General features: G+C 40.4%; 1 protein-coding gene across 1 annotated transcript in view; it reads right to left on the bottom strand.

Annotated features, from left to right (window-relative positions):
* Positions 1-21592, bottom strand: part of smap1 (small ArfGAP 1) — a 78121-nt gene extending 56529 nt beyond the window's left edge. The window contains 4 exon segments of the mRNA XM_046358648.1: positions 6492-6567; positions 15616-15701; positions 16361-16494; positions 21296-21592. Coding sequence (XP_046214604.1) covers positions 6492-6567; positions 15616-15701; positions 16361-16494; positions 21296-21413 — 414 coding nt within the window. The 5' untranslated portion in view covers positions 21414-21592.
* Positions 21593-23718: the final 2126 nt, after the last annotated feature.

The following is a 23718-nucleotide window of genomic DNA, read 5'->3' as shown; positions in this document are numbered from 1 at the left end:
ACTGTTAGATTAATACATGACTACTAGTGGTGGTTATATTTACTGTTATTATATTTACTGTTAGATTAATACATGACTACTAGTGGTGGGTGGTATTATATTTACTGTTAGATTAATACATGACTACTAGTGGTGGTATTATATTTACTGTTAGATTAATACATGACTACTAGTGGTGGTATTATATTTACTGTTAGATTAATACATGACTACTAGTGGTGGTATTATATTTACTGTTAGATTAATACATGACTATTATATTTACTGTTAGATTAATACATGACTACTAGTGGTGGTATTATATTTACTGTTAGATTAATACATGACTACTAGTGGTGGTATTATATTTACTGTTAGATTAATACATGACTACTAGTGGTGGTATTATATTTACTGTTAGATTAATACATGACTACTAGTATTATTTTACTGTTAGATTAATACATGACTACTAGTGGTGGGTTAGATTAATACATGACTATTATATTTACTGTTAGATTAATACATGACTACTAGTGGTGGGTGGTATTATATTTACTGTTAGATTAATACATGACTACTAGTGGTGGTATTATATTTACTGTTAGATTAATACATGACTACTAGTGGTGGTATTATATTTACTGTTAGATTAATACATGACTACTAGTGGTGGTATTATATTTACTGTTAGATTAATACATGACTACTAGTGGTGGGTGGTATTATATTTACTGTTAGATTAATACATGACTACTAGTGGTGGGACTACTAGGTATTATATTTACTGTTAGATTAATACATGACTACTAGTGGTGTTAGATTAATACATGACTACTAGTGGTGGTATTATATTTACTGTTAGATTAATACATGACTACTAGTGGTGGGTGGTATTATATTTACTGTTAGATTAATACATGACTACTAGTGGTGGTATTATATTTACTGTTAGATTAATACATGACTACTAGTGGTGGTATTATATTTACTGTTAGATTAATACATGACTACTAGTGGTGGTATTATATTTACTGTTATGACTACTAGTGGTGGTATTATATTTACTGTTAGATTAATACATGACTACTAGTGGTGGTGGTATTATATTTACTGTTAGATTAATACATGACTACTAGTGGTGGTGGTATTATATTTACTGTTAGATTAATACATGACTACTAGTGGTGGTATTATATTTACTGTTAGATTAATACATGACTACTAGTGGTGGTATTATATTTACTGTTAGATTAATACATGACTACTAGTGGTGGTATTATATTTACTGTTAGATTAATACATGACTACTAGTGGTGGTATTATATTTACTGTTAGATTAATACATGACTACTAGTGGTGGTGGTATTATATTTACTGTTAGATTAATACATGACTACTAGTGGTGGTATTATATTTACTGTTAGATTAATACATGACTACTAGTGGTGGTATTATATTTACTGTTAGATTAATACATGACTACTAGTGGTGGTATTATATTTACTGTTAGATTAATACATGACTACTAGTGGTGGTATTATATTTACTGTTAGATTAATACATGACTACTAGTGGTGGTATTATATTTACTGTTAGATTAATACATGACTACTAGTGGTGGTATTATATTTACTGTTAGATTAATACATGACTACTAGTGGTGGTTAGATTATTATATTTACTGTTAGATTAATACATGACTACTAGTGGTGGGTGGTATTATATTTACTGTTAGATTAATACATGACTACTAGTGGTGGTATTATATTTACTGTTAGATTAATACATGACTACTAGTGGTGGGTGGTATTATATTTACTGTTAGATTAATACATGACTACTAGTGACTACTAGTGGTGGTATTATATTTACTGTTAGTGGGTGGTATTATATTTACTGTTAGATTAATACATGACTACTAGTGGTGGTATTATATTTACTGTTAGATTAATACATGACTACTAGTGGTGGTGGTATTATATTTACTGTTAGATTAATACATGACTACTAGTGGTGGTATTATATTTACTGTTAGATTAATACATGACTACTAGTGGTGGGTGGTATTAAATTTACTGTTAGATTAATACATGACTACTAGTGGTGGTATTATATTTACTGTTATATTAATACATGACTACTAGTGGTGGTATTATATTTACTGTTATATTAATACATGACTACTAGTGGTGGGTGGTATTATATTTACTGTTAGATTAATACATGACTACTAGTGGTGGTATTATATTTACTGTTAGATTAATACATGACTACTAGTGGTGGTATTATATTTACTGTTATATTAATACATGACTACTAGTGGTGGTATTATATTTACTGTTAGATTAATACATGACTACTAGTGGTGGTATTATATTTACTGTTAGATTAATACATGACTACTAGTGGTGGTGGTATTATATTTACTGTTAGATTAATACATGACTACTAGTGGTGGTGGTATTATATTTACTGTTAGATTAATACATGACTACTAGTGGTGGTATTATATTTACTGTTAGATTAATACATGACTACTAGTGGTGGTATTATATTTACTGTTATATTAATACATGACTACTAGTGGTGGGTGGTATTATATTTACTGTTAGATTAATACATGACTACTAGTGGTGGTATTATATTTACTGTTAGATTAATACATGACTACTAGTGGTGGTATTATATTTACTGTTAGATTAATACATGACTACTAGTGGTGGTATTATATTTACTGTTAGATTAATACATGACTACTAGTGGTGGTATTATATTTACTGTTAGATTAATACATGACTACTAGTGGTGGTATTATATTTACTGTTAGATTAATACATGACTACTAGTGGTGGTATTATATTTACTGTTAGATTAATACATGACTACTAGTGGTGGTATTATATTTACTGTTAGATTAATACATGACTACTAGTGGTGGTATTATATTTACTGTTAGATTAATACATGACTACTAGTGGTGGTATTATATTTACTGTTAGATTAATACATGACTACTAGTGGTGGTATTATATTTACTGTTAGATTAATACATGACTACTAGTGGTGGTATTATATTTACTGTTAGATTAATACATGACTACTAGTGGTGGTATTATATTTACTGTTAGATTAATACATGACTACTAGTGGTGGTATTATATTTACTGTTAGATTAATACATGACTACTAGTGGTGGTATTATATTTACTGTTAGATTAATACATGACTACTAGTGGTGGGTGGTATTATATTTACTGTTAGATTAATACATGACTACTAGTGGTGGGTGGTATTATATTTACTGTTAGATTAATACATGACTACTAGTGGTGGGTGGTATTATATTTACTGTTAGATTAATACATGACTACTAGTGGTGGTATTATATTTACTGTTAGATTAATACATGACTACTAGTGGTGGTATTATATTTACTGTTAGATTAATACATGACTACTAGTGGTGGTATTATATTTACTGTTAGATTAATACATGACTACTAGTGGTGGTATTATATTTACTGTTAGATTAATACATGACTACTAGTGGTGGTATTATATTTACTGTTATATTAATACATGACTACTAGTGGTGGTATTATATTTACTGTTAGATTAATACATGACTACTAGTGGTGGTATTATATTTACTGTTAGATTAATACATGACTACTAGTGGTGGGTGGTATTATATTTACTGTTATATTAATACATGACTACTAGTGGTGGTATTATATTTACTGTTAGATTAATACATGACTACTAGTGGTGGGTGGTATTATATTTACTGTTATATTAATACATGACTACTAGTGGTGGGTGGTATTAAATTTACTGTTAGATTAATACATGACTACTAGTGGTGGTATTATATTTACTGTTATATTAATACATGACTACTAGTGGTGGTATTATATTTACTGTTAGATTAATACATGACTACTAGTGGTGGTATTATATTTACTGTTAGATTAATACATGACTACTAGTGGTGGTATTATATTTACTGTTATATTAATACATGACTACTAGTGGTGGGTGGTATTATATTTACTGTTATATTAATACATGACTACTAGTGGTGGTATTATATTTACTGTTAGATTAATACATGACTACTAGTGGTGGTATTATATTTACTGTTAGATTAATACATGACTACTAGTGGTGGTATTATATTTACTGTTATATTAATACATGACTACTAGTGGTGGGTGGTATTATATTTACTGTTATATTAATACATGACTACTAGTGGTGGTATTATATTTACTGTTAGATTAATACATGACTACTAGTGGTGGTATTATATTTACTGTTAGATTAATACATGACTACTAGTGGTGGTATTATATTTACTGTTAGATTAATACATGACTACTAGTGGTGGTATTATATTTACTGTTAGATTAATACATGACTACTAGTGGTATTATATTTACTGTTATATTAATACATGACTACTAGTGGTGGGTGGTATTATATTTACTGTTATATTAATACATGACTACTAGTGGTGGTATTATATTTACTGTTATATTAATACATGACTACTAGTGGTGGGTGGTATTATATTTACTGTTAGATTAATACATGACTACTAGTGGTGGTATTATATTTACTGTTAGATTAATACATGACTACTAGTGGTGGTATTATATTTACTGTTAGATTAATACATGACTACTAGTGGTGGGTGGTATTATATTTACTGTTAGATTAATACATGACTACTAGTGGTGGTATTATATTTACTGTTAGATTAATACATGACTACTAGTGGTGGTATTATATTTACTGTTAGATTAATACATGACTACTAGTGGTGGTATTATATTTACTGTTAGATTAATACATGACTACTAGTGGTGTGGTGGTATTATATTTACTGTTAGATTAATACATGACTACTAGTGGTGGTATTATATTTACTGTTATATTAATACATGACTACTAGTGGTGGTATTATATTTACTGTTAGATTAATACATGACTACTAGTGGTGGTATTATATTTACTGTTAGATTAATACATGACTACTAGTGGTGGGTGGTATTATATTTACTGTTAGATTAATACATGACTACTAGTGGTGGTATTATATTTACTGTTAGATTAATACATGACTACTAGTGGTGGGTGGTATTATATTTACTGTTATATTAATACATGACTACTAGTGGTGGTATTATATTTACTGTTATATTAATACATGACTACTAGTGGTGGGTGGTATTATATTTACTGTTAGATTAATACATGACTACTAGTGGTGGTATTATATTTACTGTTAGATTAATACATGACTACTAGTGGTGGTATTATATTTACTGTTATATTAATACATGACTACTAGTGGTGGGTGGTATTATATTTACTGTTATATTAATACATGACTACTAGTGGTGGTATTATATTTACTGTTAGATTAATACATGACTACTAGTGGTGGTATTATATTTACTGTTATATTAATACATGACTACTAGTGGTGGTATTATATTTACTGTTAGATTAATACATGACTACTAGTGGTGGTATTATATTTACTGTTAGATTAATACATGACTACTAGTGGTGGGCGGTATTATATTTACTGTTATATTAATACATGACTACTAGTGGTGGGTGGTATTATATTTACTGTTATATTAATACATGACTACTAGTGGTGGTATTATATTTACTGTTAGATTAATACATGACTACTAGTGGTGGTATTATATTTACTGTTAGATTAATACATGACTACTAGTGGACAAAAGACAAATCACTGGATTAGGTTGCACATCAAATGATCTTGAACCATCCATTCCTACATGGACATGTTAGATGAAACAATTTATTTTTGTATTGTTTTTTTAAATAGCCTACAATCTCAATAGTCTATTACACACAGTCTAAAGCACTGCAGATTACTTTCCAAGTTGAATGACAAATGTTTTCCATTGCGTGGTGCCGCTTCGTTTTCTACTGGTGCGACAAAATCATGGGCTGGAGCCACGGAAACCGTTGGAGCCCTGTTAAGAGGTCAGATTTATGTGTTCTTCTGCCAATTTGGCTGTTGGGGAGAAAATCGTGCGATAGGAAGTCATGCAGAAAAAGATGTTGGTAGGACAAGGCTGTGTATGTTTGTGCACAAAGACTACAGATTCATGGGGCAATACAAATGTGACGTGACTAATATGTTACTAGTTGACTAAAATGGCCCGTTTGTCATTTTGACAATAACTACACGAAATCAAAACGACAAAAATGTGATTTCATTCTAATTTTAGACAAAATGACTAAGATTTGTTTTTAAAGGGTGCCAAAATGAACACTGCTGTATATGCAGCCAGCCACACAAACATGCCTCTCACAAAGAACTCCCATTCACATACAAACCCCACACAAATAATGTTATGTACACAGACACACACCAATTATTTGTGCCAATTGCTGTGTAACAGATCAGTGTGTGTGTGTGTGTGTGTGTGTGTGTGTGTGTGTGTGTGTGTACACACTTACTGAAGCTGTTTTGAGGCCATTATGGTCGTAGTATTTCTTCCTTTCGTACTTATCCCGGATGAAGAACTCTACTGCTCTGAGGTCAGGGGTTAAGGAATGACACTGTAGTACACACACACACACACACAATCCCAGTCACACACTGCTATGTCTTACTATACTTGACCTTTTTCTACATTTTGTAGACTGATTTAATTGAGATTGTGTGTCACTGGCCTCCACACATTACCCCATAATATCGAAGTGGAACTATGTCTAAAGACAGTCAATAAGTATTCCTGTGTTACAGCACGCCTAAATAAGTTCAGGAGTAAAAATGTGCTGAACAAGTCACACAAGAAGTTGCATGGACTCACTCTGTGTGCAATAGTGTTTAACATGAGTTTTGAATGACTACCTCATCTGTGTACCCCACCACATACAATTATCCGTAAGTTCCCTCAGTCAAGCAGTGAATTTCAAACACAAAGACCGGAGACGTTTCCAATGCCTAGCAAAGAAGGACGTTATTGGTAGATGGGTAAAGAAAAAGACAGAAGAATATCCCTTTGAGCATGGTGAAGTTATTAATGACACTTTGGATGGTATGAAAGTTCCAGACGTCCTTCCTTAGTCAGTTGCCGGAGAGGACGATAACCGCTCAGGGATTTCATCACGACGGCAATTGTGATCAACAGTAGTTCGTCCACAACACTAACCAAAATGAGAGACTGAAAGAAAGGAAACCTGTACCGATTTCTCTTTTCTTTTCCAAAACATGCATCCTTTTTGCAATAAAGTGACAAAGAAATTTACTGTGTGTCCTCAATAAAGTGTTATGTTTGGTACAAATCCAACGACACATCACTCTTCATATTTTCAAGCATGGTGGTGGCTGCATCATGTTATGGGTATGCTTGTAATCAGCAAGGACTAGGAAGTTTTCCAGGATTAACAGAACTGGAATACAGCTAAGCACAGGCATAATCCGAAACAAAAACCTGGTTCAGTCTGCTTTCCAACAGACACTGGGAGACAAATTCACTTTTCAGCAGGACAAGAACCTAAAACAAGGCCAAATATACACTGGAGTTGCTTACCAAGATGGCATTGAATGTTTCTGAATGGCCTAATTACAGAGGCAGGGGAGGAAAGAAAGGGAAAGACTGAAATTCACAATGCAGAAAAACAAGCGAAGGAAGGGAGGTCGCTGTCGAAGCAGGCCCAAATACCCTCAAGAAAAAGTGGTGTGTGAATATATTCGGATGCTGCTCCTGTAGGCACATCTTTATTCATGCTGGAATTTACATGGAGACGAGTCAGAGGCCAGAGCTGAAGGGGGAGGGGGAAAGAAAGACTGCAATGTCAGTAATATTTGCCAATATGTTTTGGCTTTCATACCATGCCATGAGGCCTTTCAGTCATATTGAGAGTTCCCTACTACTAATGATTTAGTTTATTATTATTATTCACATTGTTGTTGCTGTTAGTGGTAATACTATTTCCACAACTACGATTATTACTGATGTCTTATTGCGGTTAGTGGTAATACTATTTCCACAACTACAATTATTACTGATATCTTATTGCTGTTAGTGGTAATACTATTTCCACAACTACGATTATTACTGATGTCTTATTGCGGTTAGTGGTAATACTATTTCCACAACTACAATTATTACTGATATCTTATTGCTGTTAGTGGTAATACTATTTCCACAACTACAATTATTACTGATATCTTATTGCTGTTAGTGGTAATACTATTTCCACAACTACAATTATTACTGATATCTTATTGCTATTAGTGGTAATACTATTTCCACAACTACAATTATTACTGATATCTTATTGCTGTTGCTGTTAGTGGTAATATTACTGATATCTTATTACTGATATCTTATTGCTGTTAGTGGTAATACTATTTCCACAACTACAATTATTACTGATATCTTATTGCTGTTAGTGGTATTACTATTTCCACAACTACAATTATTACTGATATCTTATTGCTGTTAGTGGTAATACTATTTCCACAACTACAATTATTACTGATATCTTATTGCTGTTAGTGGTAATACTATTTCCACAACTACAATTATTACTGATATCTTATTGCTATTAGTGGTAATACTATTTCCACAACTACAATTATTACTGATATCTTATTGCTGTTGCTGTTAGTGGTAATACTATTTCCACAACTACAATTATTACTGATATCTTATTGCTGTTAGTGGTAATACTATTTCCACAACTACAATTATTACTGATATCTTATTGCTGTTAGTGGTAATACTATTTCCACAACTACAATTATTACTGATATCTTATTGCTGTTAGTGGTAATACTATTTCCACAACTACAATTATTACTGAGGTCTTATTGCTGTTAGTGGTAATACTATTTCCACAACTACGATTATTACTGATGTCTTATTGCTGTTAGTGGTAATACTATTTCCACAACTACAATTATTACTGATATCTTATTGCTGTTAGTGGTAATACTATTTCCACAACTACAATTATTACTGATATCTTATTGCTGTTAGTGGTAATACTATTTCCACAACTACAATTATTACTGATGTCTTATTGCTGTTAGTGGTAATACTATTTCCACAACTACAATTATTACTGATTCTTATTGCTGTTAGTGGTACTATTTCCACAACTACGATTATTACTGATGCCTTATTACTGATGCCTTATTGCTGTTAGTGGTAATACTATTTCCACAACTACGATTATTACTATTTCCACAACTACGATTATTACTGATGCCTTATTGCTGTTAGTGGTGATACTATTTCCACGACTACAATTAATACTGATGTCTTATTGCTGTTGCTGTTAGTGGTATTACTATTTCCACAACTACGATTATTACTGATGTCTTATTGCTGTTAGTGGTAATACTATTTCCACAACTACAATTATTACTGATATCTTATTGCTGTTAGTGGTAATACTATTTCCACAACTACAATTATTACTGATATCTTATTGCTGTTAGTGGTAATACTATTTCCACAACTACAATTATTACTGATATCTTATTGCTGTTAGTGGTAATACTATTTCCACAACTACGATTATTCCTGATGTCTTATTGCTGTTAGTGGTAATACTATTTCCACAACTACGATTATTACTATTTCCACAACTACGATTATTACTGATGCCTTATTGCTGTTAGTGGTAATACTATTTCCACAACTACGATTATTACTATTTCCACAACTACGATTATTACTGATGCCTTATTGCTGTTAGTGGTAATACTATTTCCACAACTACGATTATTACTATTTCCACAACTACGATTATTACTGATGCCTTATTGCTGTTAGTGGTGATACTATTTCCACGACTACAATTAATACTGATGTCTTATTGCTGTTGCTGTTAGTGGTATTACTATTTCCACAACTACGATTATTACTGATGTCTTATTGCTGTTGCTGTTAGTGGTATTACTATTTCCACAACTACAATTATTACTGATGTCTTATTGCTGTTAGTGGTAATACTATTTCCACAACTACGATTATTACTGATGTCTTATTGCTGTTAGTGGTAATACTATTTCTACAACTACGATTATTACTGATGTCTTATTGCTGTTGCTGTTAGTGGTATTACTATTTCCACAACTACAATTATTACTGATGTCTTATTGCTGTTAGTGGTAATACTATTTCCACAACTACGATTATTACTGATATCTTATTGCTGTTAGTGGTATTACTATTTCCACAACTACAATTATTACTATTTCCACAACTACGATTATTACTGATGTCTTATTGCTGTTAGTGGTAATACTATATCCACAACGACGATTATTACTGATGCCTTATTGCTGTTAGTGGTGATACTATTTCCACGACTACAATTAATACTGATGTCTTATTGCTGTTGCTGTTAGTGGTATTACTATTTCCACAACTACGATTATTACTGATGTCTTATTGCTGTTAGTGGTAATACTATTTCCACAACTACGATTAGTACTGATGCCTTATTGCTGTTTGTGGTAATACTATTTCCACAACTACGATTATTACTGATGCCTTATTGCCGTTTGTCCCACCATTGTTGTGTGTGTACTTTGACAACGTACAGTACCAGTCAAAAGTTGACAACTACTCCTTCAATGGTTTTTCTTTATTTTTACTATTTTGTAGAATAGTGAAGACATCAAATCTATGAACACATATGGAAACAAGTAGTAAAAAAGAAAAAGTAGTAAAACAAATCTAAATACATTTTAGACTTTAGATTATTCAAAGTAGCCACCCGTTGCCTTGATGACAGCGTTGCTCACTCTTAGCGTTCTCTCAACCAGCTTCACTCAACCCATCTCAAATGGGTTGAGGTCAGGTGATTGTGGAGGCCAGGTCATCTGATGTAGCACTCCATCACTCTCCTTCTTGGTCAAATAACCCTCACACAGCCTGGAGGTGTGTTGGGTATTTGTCCTTTTGAAAAACAAATGATAGTGGGACTAAGCGCAAACCAGATGGGATGGTGTATTGCTGCAGAAAGACACGGCGGTTGGAACCAACAATCTCAAATTTAGACACCAAAGACCAAAGGACGCACTTCCACCGGTCTAATGTCCATTACTTGTGTTTCTTGGCCCAAGCAAGTCTCTTCTTTTTATTGGTGTCCTTTAGTAGTGGTTTCTTTGCAGCAATTCGACCATGAAGGCCTGATTCACAGTCTCCTCTGAACAGTTGATGTTGAGATGTGTCTGTTACTTGAACTCTGTGAAGCATTTATTTGGGCTGCAATTTCTGAGGCTGGTAACTCTAATGAACTTATCCTCTGCAGCAGAGGTAACTCTGGGTCTTCCTTTCCTGTTGCGGTCCTCATGAGAGCCAGTTTCATCATAGCGCTTGATGGGTTTTGCGACTGCACTTGAAGAAACTTTTAAAAAGGTCTTGAAATTTTCCAGATTACTTTAAGACATGAAGGTCAGTCAATGATACTGTCATTTCTCTTTGCTTATTTGAACTGTTCATGCCATAATGTGGACGTGGTCTTTTACCAAATAGGGCTATCTTCTGTATACCACCCCTACCTTGTCACAACACAACTGATTGGCTCAGACGCATTAAGGAAAGAAAGAATTTCGACAAATGAACTTAAGGCACACATGTTAATTGAAATGCATTCCAGGTGACTACCTCATGAAGCTGGTTGAGAGACTGCCAAGAGTGTGCAAAGCTGTCATCAAGGCAAAGGGTGGCTACTTTGAAGAATCTCAAATATATTTTGATTTGTTTACTACATGATTACATGTGTTATTTCATATTTTCGATGTCACTATTATTCTACAATGTAGAAAATAAAGAAAAACCATAGAATGAGTGTCAAGCCTTGGTCTTAGTATTTTGTGTTTTCTTGAATTATTTGTTCAGGCCAGGGTGTGACATGGGTTTATTGTATTGTCGTATTGAGGTTTTTGTAGGCATTGGGATTGTGGTTGATTAGGGGTGTGTCTAGTATAGGCTTGGCTGCCTGAGGCGGTTCTCAATCAGAGTCAGGTGATTCTTGTTGTCTCTGATGGGGAATCGTATTTAGGTAGCCTGGGTTTCACTGTGTATTTTGTGGGTGATTGTTCCTGTCTCTGTGTAGTTTCACCAGATAGGCTGTAATTAGGTTTCACGTTCCGTTTGGTTGTTTTTGTATATTACGTTATTTTCATGTATCGCGATCTCTTCATTAAAGACATGAGTAACCACCACGCTGCATTTCGGTCCGACTCTTTGACAAACGAAGAAAGCCGTGACAGAATCACCCACCACACACGGACCGAGCGGCGTGGTTACAGGCAGCGACAGCAGGAGCAGCGAAAGGAGGATGAATTATTCGGAGAATGGACATGGGAAGACGTGTTGGATGGCAAAGGAGGAGATACTGGCCAGAAGAGATCGCCTCCCATGGGAACAGGTGGAGGCACTTAGGAGAGCAGAGGCAGCAGGAGATAGGAGCCGACGATACGAGGGAACACGGTTGGCAAGGAAGCCCGAAAAGCAGCCCAAAAAAAATATTGGGGGGCTTAAAGGGAGTATGGCTATGCCAGGTATGAGACCTGCGCAAACTCCCTGTGCTTACCGGGGGGCTAGAGAGACCGGGCAGGCACTGTGTTATGCTATGGAGCACACAGTGTTTCCAGTGCGGGTGCATAGCACGGTGCGGTTCATACCAGCCCTTCGTATTGGCCGGGCTAGAGTGGGCATCGAGCCAGGTAAGGTTGGGCAGGCTCGGTGCTCAAGAGCTCCTGTGCGCCTGCACGGTCCGGTCTATCCAGAGCCAACTCTCCTTGTTTATCGTGAGGAGCCAAGGAGGAGACCAGAACCAGAGCCGGTGTTAGAGGTGAGCGAAGCAGAGACTGAAGGAGTTAATGGGGAAAGTGGAGGAGAGAGTAATGAGGGAGTTGCTAGTATGGCGCTATAGGTACGATATTCGTCCGACGGAGCATGTCGGGGATTTAATGGCACCTGGGTCAGCGCTCCATACTCGTCCTAAGGTGCGTGTTAGTCGGCTGGTGAAAAATGTGCCAGCCTCACGCACTAGGCCTCCTGTGTACCTACCTAGCCTTGCACGTCCTGTGCCAGTCCTGCTCTCAGGCTCTCCAGTACACCTTCACGGTCCAGTCCATCCTGTGCCACCTTCACACACCAGTCCTCCGGTAGCAGCTCCCCAAACCAGGCTTCCTGTGCGTGTCCTCGATCCTGTAGCACCAGTTCCAGCACCACACACCAGGCCGTCAGTGCGCCTCGCCTGTTCAGCACAGCCAGAGCCTTCCTTCCCTCCTGCGCTGTTGGAGTCTCCCGCCTGTTCAGCGCTATCAGAGCCTTCCTCCTCTACAGCGCTGCCGGAGCCTCCTGGAATGGAGCAGTCAGAGCTGTCAGCCTGCATGGAGCAGCCAGAGCTGTCAGTCTGCATGAAGCAGCCAGAGCTGCCAGTCTGCAAGGAGCTGCCAGTCTGCAAGGAGCTGCCAGTCTGCAAGGTGCTGCCAGCCTGCATGGAGCAGCCAGAGCTGTCAGTCTGCATGAAGCAGCCAGAGCTGTCAGTCTGCATGAAGCAGCCAGAGCTGTCAGTCTGCATGAAGCAGCCAGAGCTGTCAGTCTGCATGAAGCAGCCAGAGCTGTCAGTCTGCATGAAGCAGCCAGAGCTGTCAGTCTGCAAGGAGCTGTCAGTCTGCATGGAGCAGCCAGAGCTGTCAGTCTGCATAGAGCAGCTAGATCCGCCAGTCAGCCATGATCTTCTAGATCTGCCAGACAACCAGATTCTTCCAGATCTACCAGTTAACCAGATTCTTCCAGATCTACCAGTTAACCAGTCTCTTCCAGATCTGCCAGTCAACCAGAATCTTCCAGATCTGCTAGTCAACCAGAATCTTCCAGATCCGCCAGCCAGCCAGGATCTACCGGAGCCGACTACCTACCTGAGCTTCATCTCAGTCCCGAGCTGCCCCTCAGTCCCGAGCTGCCCCTCAGTCCCGAGCTGCCCCTCAGTCCCGAGCTGCCCCTCAGTCCCGAGCTGCCCCTCAGTCCCGAGCTGCCCCTCAGTTCAGTGGGGTTCTGGGTGAGGACTATTAGGCTATGGTCGGCGGCGAGGGTGGATTATCCCAGGACGCGAAGGGGAGGAACTAGGACATTTGTTCAGGCCAGGGTGTGACATGGGTTTATTGTATTGTCGTATTGGGGTTTTTGTAGGCATTGGGATTGTGGTTGATTAGGGGTGTGTCTAGTATAGGCTTGGCTGCCTGAGGCGGTTCTCAATCAGAGTCAGGTGATTCTTGTTGTCTCTGATGGGGAACCGTATTTAGGTAGCCTGGGTTTCACTGTGTATTTCGTGGGTGATTGTTCCAATCTCAGTGTAGTGTTCACCAGATAGGCTGTAATTAGGTTTCACGTTCCGTTTTGTTGTTTTTGTATATTACATTATTTTCATGTATCGCGATCTCTTCATTAAAGACATGAGTAACCACCACGCTGCATTTCGGTCCAACTCTCTTTTGACAAACGAAGAACGCCGTTACAATGAGTAGGTTTTTGACTAGTACTGCAAGTCATTTAACTTGCCATGTCAATAAAGTCGACTGAATTGAATTTGAAAAGAGAGACAGAGAGACGAGTCAACCTGACAACGGAGAAGAAACAGAAAAGAAGAGACAGACAGACAAAAGGAACCATGAAAAAGGAAAGGCACTTTAACAAAAAAGGTGAGGGGGAGAAGGACAACATGAAAGCAAAGAAGCACACCGCCTTATTTAAAATACGCCAACTCCCCACACAATGAATACGTAGCCCTACACATTTGACCTACCTACCAATTAGTCGAGCTAGCTCGACCCCTACTGCTGTGAACTACTGTGAGTACTAGCAGGAGCCATCAAAAAGGCTAAACTGATGCCCATCCCCCGAAAAGGCTAGATACTAGATGATTTATTAGACTTGAACCAGGCAGACCGTGTGAATTCAGTCAGAGTTTGAACAGGAACAGCTGTTATTAAGAACACACAGCTGTCCTGTCAGAACAGCAGGCAGCCCAGCTCCCATGCTGCCTTGCACTCTCCAATACAACCCAGGCACGCAACGGTGCCGTGTTCAAATGTGTGTCTCATCACAACTGGGTCCAAAGTGACATGGGAAGAGGAACTGTGTTGTGATGGGTGCTGGTCAAATGCAGATGCACACAGTGGTTCATTATTACTGAACACACACACACACAGGGAGAAGAGAGGATACTGGTCGGTCTGTGGACGTCTGAAGGTGTCTGGGAGGTGGGCTTCATACAGCTGTTTGGCCTTGTTGTTCCCCATGTCTACCATACTCTACACACACACGCACACACACACAGGGAGAAGAGAGGATACTGGTCGGTCTGTGGACGTCTGAAGCTGTCTGGGAGGTGGGCTTCATACAGCTGTTTGGCCTTGTTGTTCCCCATGTCTACCATACTCTACACACACACACAGGGAGAAGAGAGGATACTGGTCGGTCTGTGGACGTCTGAAGCTGTCTGGGAGGTGGGTTTCATACAGCTGTTTGGCCTTGTTGTTCCCCATGTCTACCATACTCTACACACACACGCACACACACACAGGGAGAAGAGAGGATACTGGTCGGTCTGTGGACGTCTGAAGGTGTCTGGGAGGTGGGCTTCATACAGTTGTTTGGCCTTGTTGTTCCCCATGTCTACCATACTCTACACACACAGGGGAGAGAGATAACAGCCTTCAATATATCATTAGACATCTCTAGCTTCATAATGCATCACATATTCAAGCAGAGGGCAAGGTCTTCAAAACAAATGGAATTTAAAGGAAATGAGAAAGTGTCACCACAACTGCTTTGAAATGTTAGATTTACATTCCATTCAGTTTGTATTTGGTAATGACACACATACACAAACAGGCAGGCAGGCAGGCAGGCAGGCAAGCAGGCAGCCCCCCCCCCCCACACACACTGAAGGTAAATGCCACAGGGAGATGAGGAGAAAGATGGATTTGATAGGAGGAATGAATGAATGATCTAAAGTTGGAATAATTACCCATTGGGAATTAATTAGCCATTAAAACAGTAATTAACATTCAGAGAGAGACGCAAGCTCCTACCCTGACAGACAAGTCCTCAACAAACCAGACAGACAGACCTACACTTTGGGTTTAATTTAACCCCCCCCAATCACACAATTTTTTTCTTCATCTGTCTAATTCTCACACACACACACACACACCACACACACACACACACACACACACACACACACACACACACACACACACAAACACACACAACAACCAAAACACAACACCCCAAAAACCACCCACAGACCTCATTGCCCATCACACACCCCCATGGTACCTGGATTTGCTCTTGGGTCCATTGGTCCAGGTTGACAGATTTGACTCTGGAGATGTGGACGCCCAGGTTCCTGTGGATGCCAGCACAGCGGATACACATGAAGACCCCCAGGTTCCACGACGCCCATCTCGGTCCTACACAGAGGCAGACACACACACCGTTATTATTCTGCTACTGTACCAACTCCAGGAGTGTAATAGTTTTTGTTACAGCCCAGCACTAAAACACTGATTCATTCAATTAGGCTAAGCGTGGTCCAGACTAAAGAGCATTGATTAGCTGATTAGTCAGAACCCCCTGCCAAAGATCAGCCACTGACTGACTATAGACCTGCCCTGCCAACCCTACAACCCCCCCCCCCAACCCCCCACCCCCTGGAGCCTCGGTGAGTGACAGTGTAGCTTTCAAACTAGTGGAGACAAGCAGCCAAGCTTGAAATTAAGGCCACTGCCGTCAAACTGAGGACAGGGCTTGGTGTGTGTGTGTGTGTGTGTGTGTGTGTGTGTGTGTGTGTGTGTGTGTGTGTGTGTGTGTGTGTGTGTGTGTGTGTGTGTGTGTGTGTGTGTGTGTAGAACAGGGAAGCTGGTGGCTGTAGAAGACAGCTCTCCAGAAGACACTGACAGGTCATCTCAGCAACTTCCTGGACTTGTCTGTGTCACCATTGTTCAAAGCTGTAAAATTAAATCCACCCAATCAATGACAAAAGTGCTTGAGGAACAAGTTGCAGTAGATCAAGTTGCACTCAACCACTGATTTGTTTTATTTTACCTTTATTTTAACTAGGCAAGTCAGTTAAGAACAAATTCTTATTTTCAATGACAGCCTAGGAACAGTGGGTTAACTGCCTGTTCAGGGGCAGAACGACAGATTTGTACCTTGTCAGCTCGGGGATTTGAACTTGCAACCTCCCGGTTACTAGTCCAACGCTCTAACCACTAGGCTACCCTGCCGCCCCAACAGAGTTAGGCTAGATATTTGTCACCCCCCTGACCTGATCTAAGATCAGATAGGCCTAATACTAACCTTTAGGCCCTATCTGATCTTAGATTTGTGGGTAGGGGGACAACTTCTACCTCTAGCACTGGAGAACAGCACTCTGCTGCTCCCTGGTGGTGGCTGGATGCAGTGCAGTCCAGATTAGATTGCTAGGCTGTGGCACTAGTCCCCAGAGAAGGCCAGCCGTGTTCAGAGAAGGACTGCAGCTACTCACACAGCATACACATATTCTACAAGCATGAATGGAACATGGGTAAACACTAGGGGTGAGCATCCTCCGTTTCAAGGGTTATTCCATACGCATCTAGATAGATGGCCTCTGATATGATACAGGAACGATACGTTTTATTTCGAAAGGGTTTCATTGGAGGAATGAAAAAATGCATTTTGGTTCGATGTATTAACATTTGTTGCATAAAGACATTCACTTAATCCATTGCTGACGGGCCTCAGAGCTGGATCTGTCGGAGCCGACTGAGCTGTGTGTGTGTCAATGAGGTCTATGTTGAACGCAGGCACCTGGTCCTGTATCCACAAAGCATCTCAGAGTACCAGAGCTGATCTAGGATCTGTCTATATTAGTCTTATTCATTATGATCTAAAAGGTAAGACTCATCCTAGATCAGCACTGCTACTCAGATGCTTTGTAGATACTGGCTCTGAGCCATAGGGCCGACTGGGCATCTACCACCCCGTTATCAGATAACATTCAAATTACTAGGTTACTTCTGTCCTCTGAAGAAAATGAAGTAACACAAAGTATTGGGTTGAGAGATCATAAAATGAGGCTTCCTCTCCATCGATTCCCTGACTTTCACCCACTGAGTTATTGGGATTCTGGCACCACCTATTGGTGATAAGAGGAACAGCCGACAAATTCTTATTTTCAATGACGGCCTAGGAACAGATTTGTACCTTGTCAGCTCGGGGGGTTTGAACTCACAACCTTCCGGTTACTAGTCCAACGCTCTAACCACTAGGCTACCCTGCCGCCCCACAGCGAAGATGGGAGAAGTTTATATATTTATGGAGCACTTTCTCACAAATGTTGAGAAATGTTGCTAATCCCTCTTGCAGAAACACTGGATTTCCTGAATAGTGGCTCACAAACAGGTGCTTCACAAAAACATGCAGGATATCAAATCAAATGTATTTATATAGCGCTTCTTACATCAGCTGTTATCTCAAAGTGTTGTACAGAAACCCAACCTAAAACCCCAAACAGCAAGCAATGCAGGTGTAGAAGCAGACTAGGCGTCATCGTGTGAGGCTAACATACAATATATGGGCTTTGGCTCCCACAGGCACGCAGAGAGGGGTATCCGGGGGGGGGTCAGAACAACCCTCTGTGCCCATCTGGCCTTCCTGCCATGCCAACACAGAGAAAATCAAGCCAGCGCAGAGACAGTGCCTCTGCCATGCCAGATGATAGCCTACCAATAAACACATGCTACGGTCCCAGCACAAGTAGGCAAGTCTAATGATCGAAAAGGAAAGCACTCTGTTCTAGCCGAGGTTTATGTGCCTTGAGACACAGCAACGGTAGAGGTATACACTAACATTTGTTCACACACACCCTGAGAATTTAGGGCAGTGTGCACACAGTGTTTACAGGCACAGACACACAGGCGGGCAGGGTGGAATTACAGCTGAGCAGCTCAGGTGAGTCACTCGTCACACGGCAGTAGTCAAAGCTACGGGCCAACACCCCACCTATTCACCATTATTGCAGGTCTGTCACACATAGTCCTGGCTGTCTAGGAACACACACAACCTAGGCCCCCTCTACCCGTTTCACTGCAGAGGTGGAAATGAAACAAGAGGTATTCTTCCTGTGAGGTCTGGGTTTAGTAGGCTAGGCACAACAAAGCCAACTGATAGTGTGTGATCAGATGGAGCTTGATGATGTAACCTATGAGCCGCACCCACCCGGCCTGGGCCAGCCTATCAGAGGGCTGCTCTACCAGTCATGGGTTAACATGCCTCTGGGGTGTGTGTTGAGAGAGATGCCATCTCCCTCTTGCTAATACTAACTTCAGCACTAGCACAAAGGGCAGATACGTGGTATTGAGAGACATATTGACAGAAAGAGAGACAGTGCAACACGTCTGTGCCAGCTTGCGTATTTGACTAAATAGTGAGTGAAGCGAGAGCGCCTCAGGCCCTTGTTACTCAGTGACGTCTGAAGTCAAATGACTATCAACCCTTACTGCAGCATGACAACACGGAGGAAGAAAGCAGCTGGAAATATCTTCCTCTGATTGCAGAGAAGAGTTGACCCCTAAGCCTGATGAAGGTCTTACCACTAATTCCCAAGTGTATAGTCCAGACTCCAAACAACCCCAGCTCTGATCTCAAAGGCATGGATATTGGTAAAGCAACATGGTGGAGACTGTCCTGAAACCTGAGTTGTAGGTGGGAAGCCATTAAAACAGAAACACACTTCTTTGCCCCATCTTGTAGGCCAAGGAAGGAGAAGCAGTGAAGGGTGCTGGGTAATTTTCCATTCCCATTGTGTGGACACTGGAGAGATAGAAACCAGAGCTTAGGCAATGAGAAGGTAGAGAGAGAGACAGAGGCAGTATGGGGAGAGGAGATAAGCAACACCCGAGTATGGAGCGAGCCCTCTCTCTCTCTCTCTCCCACTTTCCTTCCATTTTCTCAAACACAGTGCTAACAAATGAGCTGACAGCATCATCTCATAACCCATAGGCTATGCACACGCACAATTTACAGGAACAAATGCCTCACACACATACACACACACACAAACTCAGTCACATATAAAGCACCCAAGGATGCAGCTTGAGTGGAGCCTTCACTTAATAAACAAACACTGACACTTCCTTTTACCTGACTGAGCTATAATGCAGTGTTACATAAAGCAGGATTACATAGGCTAAGAATAGAAAACAAATAGAACCATTCTACAGATTAGAGCCTGTCCAGGATATTTAGCAATGGGTGGGTGTATAGTGTACAAATTGGACAACACACTCCTGGGATAATACCCATGTAGGCTATACAATATATTGTATTCAGATGGAGGTGAATCTGGAATTTGAAAGAGCAATGTGTAGTGTGTGCCAGGTCAACGTTTGTGTCTGACAAAGGATAGTGCAAAGTTGTTGTCAGTTGTAATCCTGTCCTCTTCCTGGATGTATCCCTCATTTTACAGCATCATCCATAAACTCTGCTGTTCATTGGCCCTATTTGTCAATCAAACAACCAGCATCCCCCAACCACGTGAGGACCAGTCTGGACTCTCTCGGAGCTATGGCAACTAGTCACATCTCAAAAGCCTAACAGACCAACCAGAGAAACTCTCGAGGGCAAAGCAGATAAGGACCCAGTGGTATGAAATATGGACACGTCATGCTGTTGACTGATCAATGCTCGCATGGTCATGGTCAACACACTTGTAGCTGATAGTGAAATGGAAATAGGGACTGTCCATAAACGAAAGGTAAATGTTAGCAAAACACGTCATCATGACGCAAGAGGCATTCATTAATCACAGATGGGTGGTTCGCTGAACTGAATCAAAACCTGCTTGACAGTCACTGCTACATCAGGATTGTATGATCCGCCCTTATTGACTTGTGTGCTGGCAATACTGGAGACTGATTACCCTCCGTTATCGTAGACTGGTCTCCGACATTGTTTTTCCGCTCATAAATAAATTGGAGAGAAGGACATCGGAGCCAATACCTGCTTTTTGTGTTGCTTCCATCGTGCTAGGCTAGCAAGCTATCAACCCTGTCAAATGGAATGACCGGTGTACCTTGGCTAGCTAGCCAATGTCTGTTAGCTTGCTCATCCACACTCAGGCAGAAGTCAAACTCCCATGTGTGGCTGGGTGGGATGGCGTATATGAAACCACAACCACTTGGTGGGTTAACCTAGCTTCGCTGTCTGTATTTCAGCAGCTGAGATTACCTTTAGCCTCGCAGTCAGCGCAGTGCTTGTTGTCGTCCTCTCGGAGCATTTTGGACAGAATGGCCTGATGCTGCTCATTCAGTTTCTGGGCTTTCTCTCTCTCCGACCGCGTCGACATCTCTCAACAAGTTATGGTGCACTGTTCCTAAATAAAAACACCTACTGTACCCTTACCATCTGTGTCTAATTTACATGCATTAAAGGAAGACCATCCCTGGGTATGTGCAGCTTACTACAACCGTACTGCTCACAGACAAGCTCAATATGGGGGCTTGTGTTCCGCTAGCAATACCACTGAGTCGTCACTAGTTACCCCAGCCATAAATGTATAAACCACGCCCATTTCTACAATTTATATTCTTAAAACACTGATTTGAAACAAACATAACATTAACCCTAGCCTTCAACAAATTGCTAACATTGTACCGAACCTTAAATGAAGACCGAAAGGCAAATTGTTTTGTATTCATGAATGTTTACGATACAGACAATTTTACTTTGTGGCTGTGTTAACTGATGGCAACCGTACAGACGTGGGAACATCCGGCTTTGAATCTTTCAACTCCATTGACTTTTATTTGCAATAAAGTGTAACTGCAGACATTGGCTGTGTTCGAGAACATTAAAACCGTGATATATCATGGGTACATTGTGATTGACTGACTCATCTACAAATAATATTGAATAGTTATTTATGATGCAAGGTGATTTGTAGCTCAGTCAGTCTCACCTCTCGAACGCGCCCATCATCTCTCAGGCTCCTCACTATACTGCCACCTACTGGTGGGATAAGTTTAGACCTCATCCCTCAGGCCCCTCTCCACACTGCAAGCTACTGGTGGGTAAGTTTTAGACCATCTCTCAGGCCTATTTCTCAGGCCTCTCCAACGGCAAGACCCCTCAATGATATGACTATACTGCCACCTATTGGAGGAATGAGTTTTCGGTTTTGAATAAAATGGTCTGAATGAAACTTATCACAGGGTAAATCCATTTGAATTAGATCCCTTTTTGACAGAAACCCTTTTGATTTAAACAAAACGTTCCATACATGTCTGCCCATGAAAGAAGTGGTCAGAAAGTGACTTTTTGAACCTGAATGACAAAACATTCAGGAGATAAAGGGGCTCAGTTGACCCATTTTGAATACTCCACCATACCCATAAGGCATCCATTTCTTCATCACCTGAAAAGATAAACGGTTGAGTTTAATATCATTTAAAAGCTTACAAACAGTGTTGTCTCGTGATTGATAGGGTTAATTGTGCAATGTTTTATCTTAAAATTGATGTGTAATCTGTTGACGTTGGAACTGTGGGAAAACAATGCTCTGCGATAAAACAGTGGCGGGGGTGAAGGACACTGTGTACCGATGTCCTAGCCGAGCTAGCTAGCTCCTTCCCTCGTTGTAACATTAACAGATCTGACGGAAAACAGTGCTCGGCAGGTGGGGGCGAAGGACACTGTGTACCGATGTCCTAGCTGAGCTAGCTAGCTCCTTCCCTCGTTGTAACATTAACAGACCTGGCGGTAAACAGTGCTCGGCAGGCGGGGGCGAAGGACACTGTGTACCGAGCTAGCTAGCTCCTTCCCTCGTTGTAACATTAACAGACCTGACGGAAAACAGTGCTCGGCAGGCGGGGGCGAAGGACACTGTGTACCGATGTCCTAGCCGAGCTAGCTAGCTCCTTCCCTCGTTGTAACATTAACAGACCTGACGGAAAACAGTGCTCGGCAGGCGGGGGCGAAGGACACTGTGTACCGATGTCCTAGCCGAGCTAGCTAGCTCCTTCCCTCATTGTAACATTAACAGACCTGACGGAAAACAGTGCTCGGCAGGCGGGGGCGAAGGACACTGTGTACCGATGTCCTTGCCGAGCTAGCTAGCTCCTTCCCTCGTTGTAACATTAACAGACCTGACGGAAAACAGTGCTCGGCAGACGGGGGCGAAGGACACTGTGTACCGATGTCCTAGCCGAGCTAGCTAGCTCCTTCCCTCGTTGTAACATTAACAGACCTGACGGAAAACAGTGCTCGGCAGGCGGGGGCGAAGGACACTGTGTACCGATGTCCTAGCCGAGCTAGCTAGCTCCTTCCCTCGTTGTAACATTAACAGACCTGACGGAAAACAGTGCTCGGCAGGCGGGGGCGAAGGACACTGTGCACCGGTCATGGGTTCATTGTGTATTAGTTTAGATCTTGTGTGTTGTCAGTCGTTTGGACACCATCCTCTCTGAGGTAAAGAGAAAAACGTATCCGCTTCATGTGTCAGGCCCAGAAGTGACGATCCTGGCTTTGGAGAGGGGCCTCAGAGATGATGGGCCATAGAGTGGTCTGCATACATAGAAGTATTCAGACCACTTGACTTTTTCCAGATTTTGTTACGTCACAGCCTTACTCCTTACTCCGAATTGTTTGCCCCC

The sequence above is a fragment of the Oncorhynchus gorbuscha genome, linkage group LG08 (genome assembly GCF_021184085.1).
Source record: "Oncorhynchus gorbuscha isolate QuinsamMale2020 ecotype Even-year linkage group LG08, OgorEven_v1.0, whole genome shotgun sequence".
NCBI classification, from domain to species: Eukaryota; Metazoa; Chordata; class Actinopteri; order Salmoniformes; family Salmonidae; genus Oncorhynchus; species Oncorhynchus gorbuscha.
The sequence above is the reverse complement of the archived record's forward strand: the minus strand, read 5'-3'. Positions and strand labels throughout refer to the sequence as shown.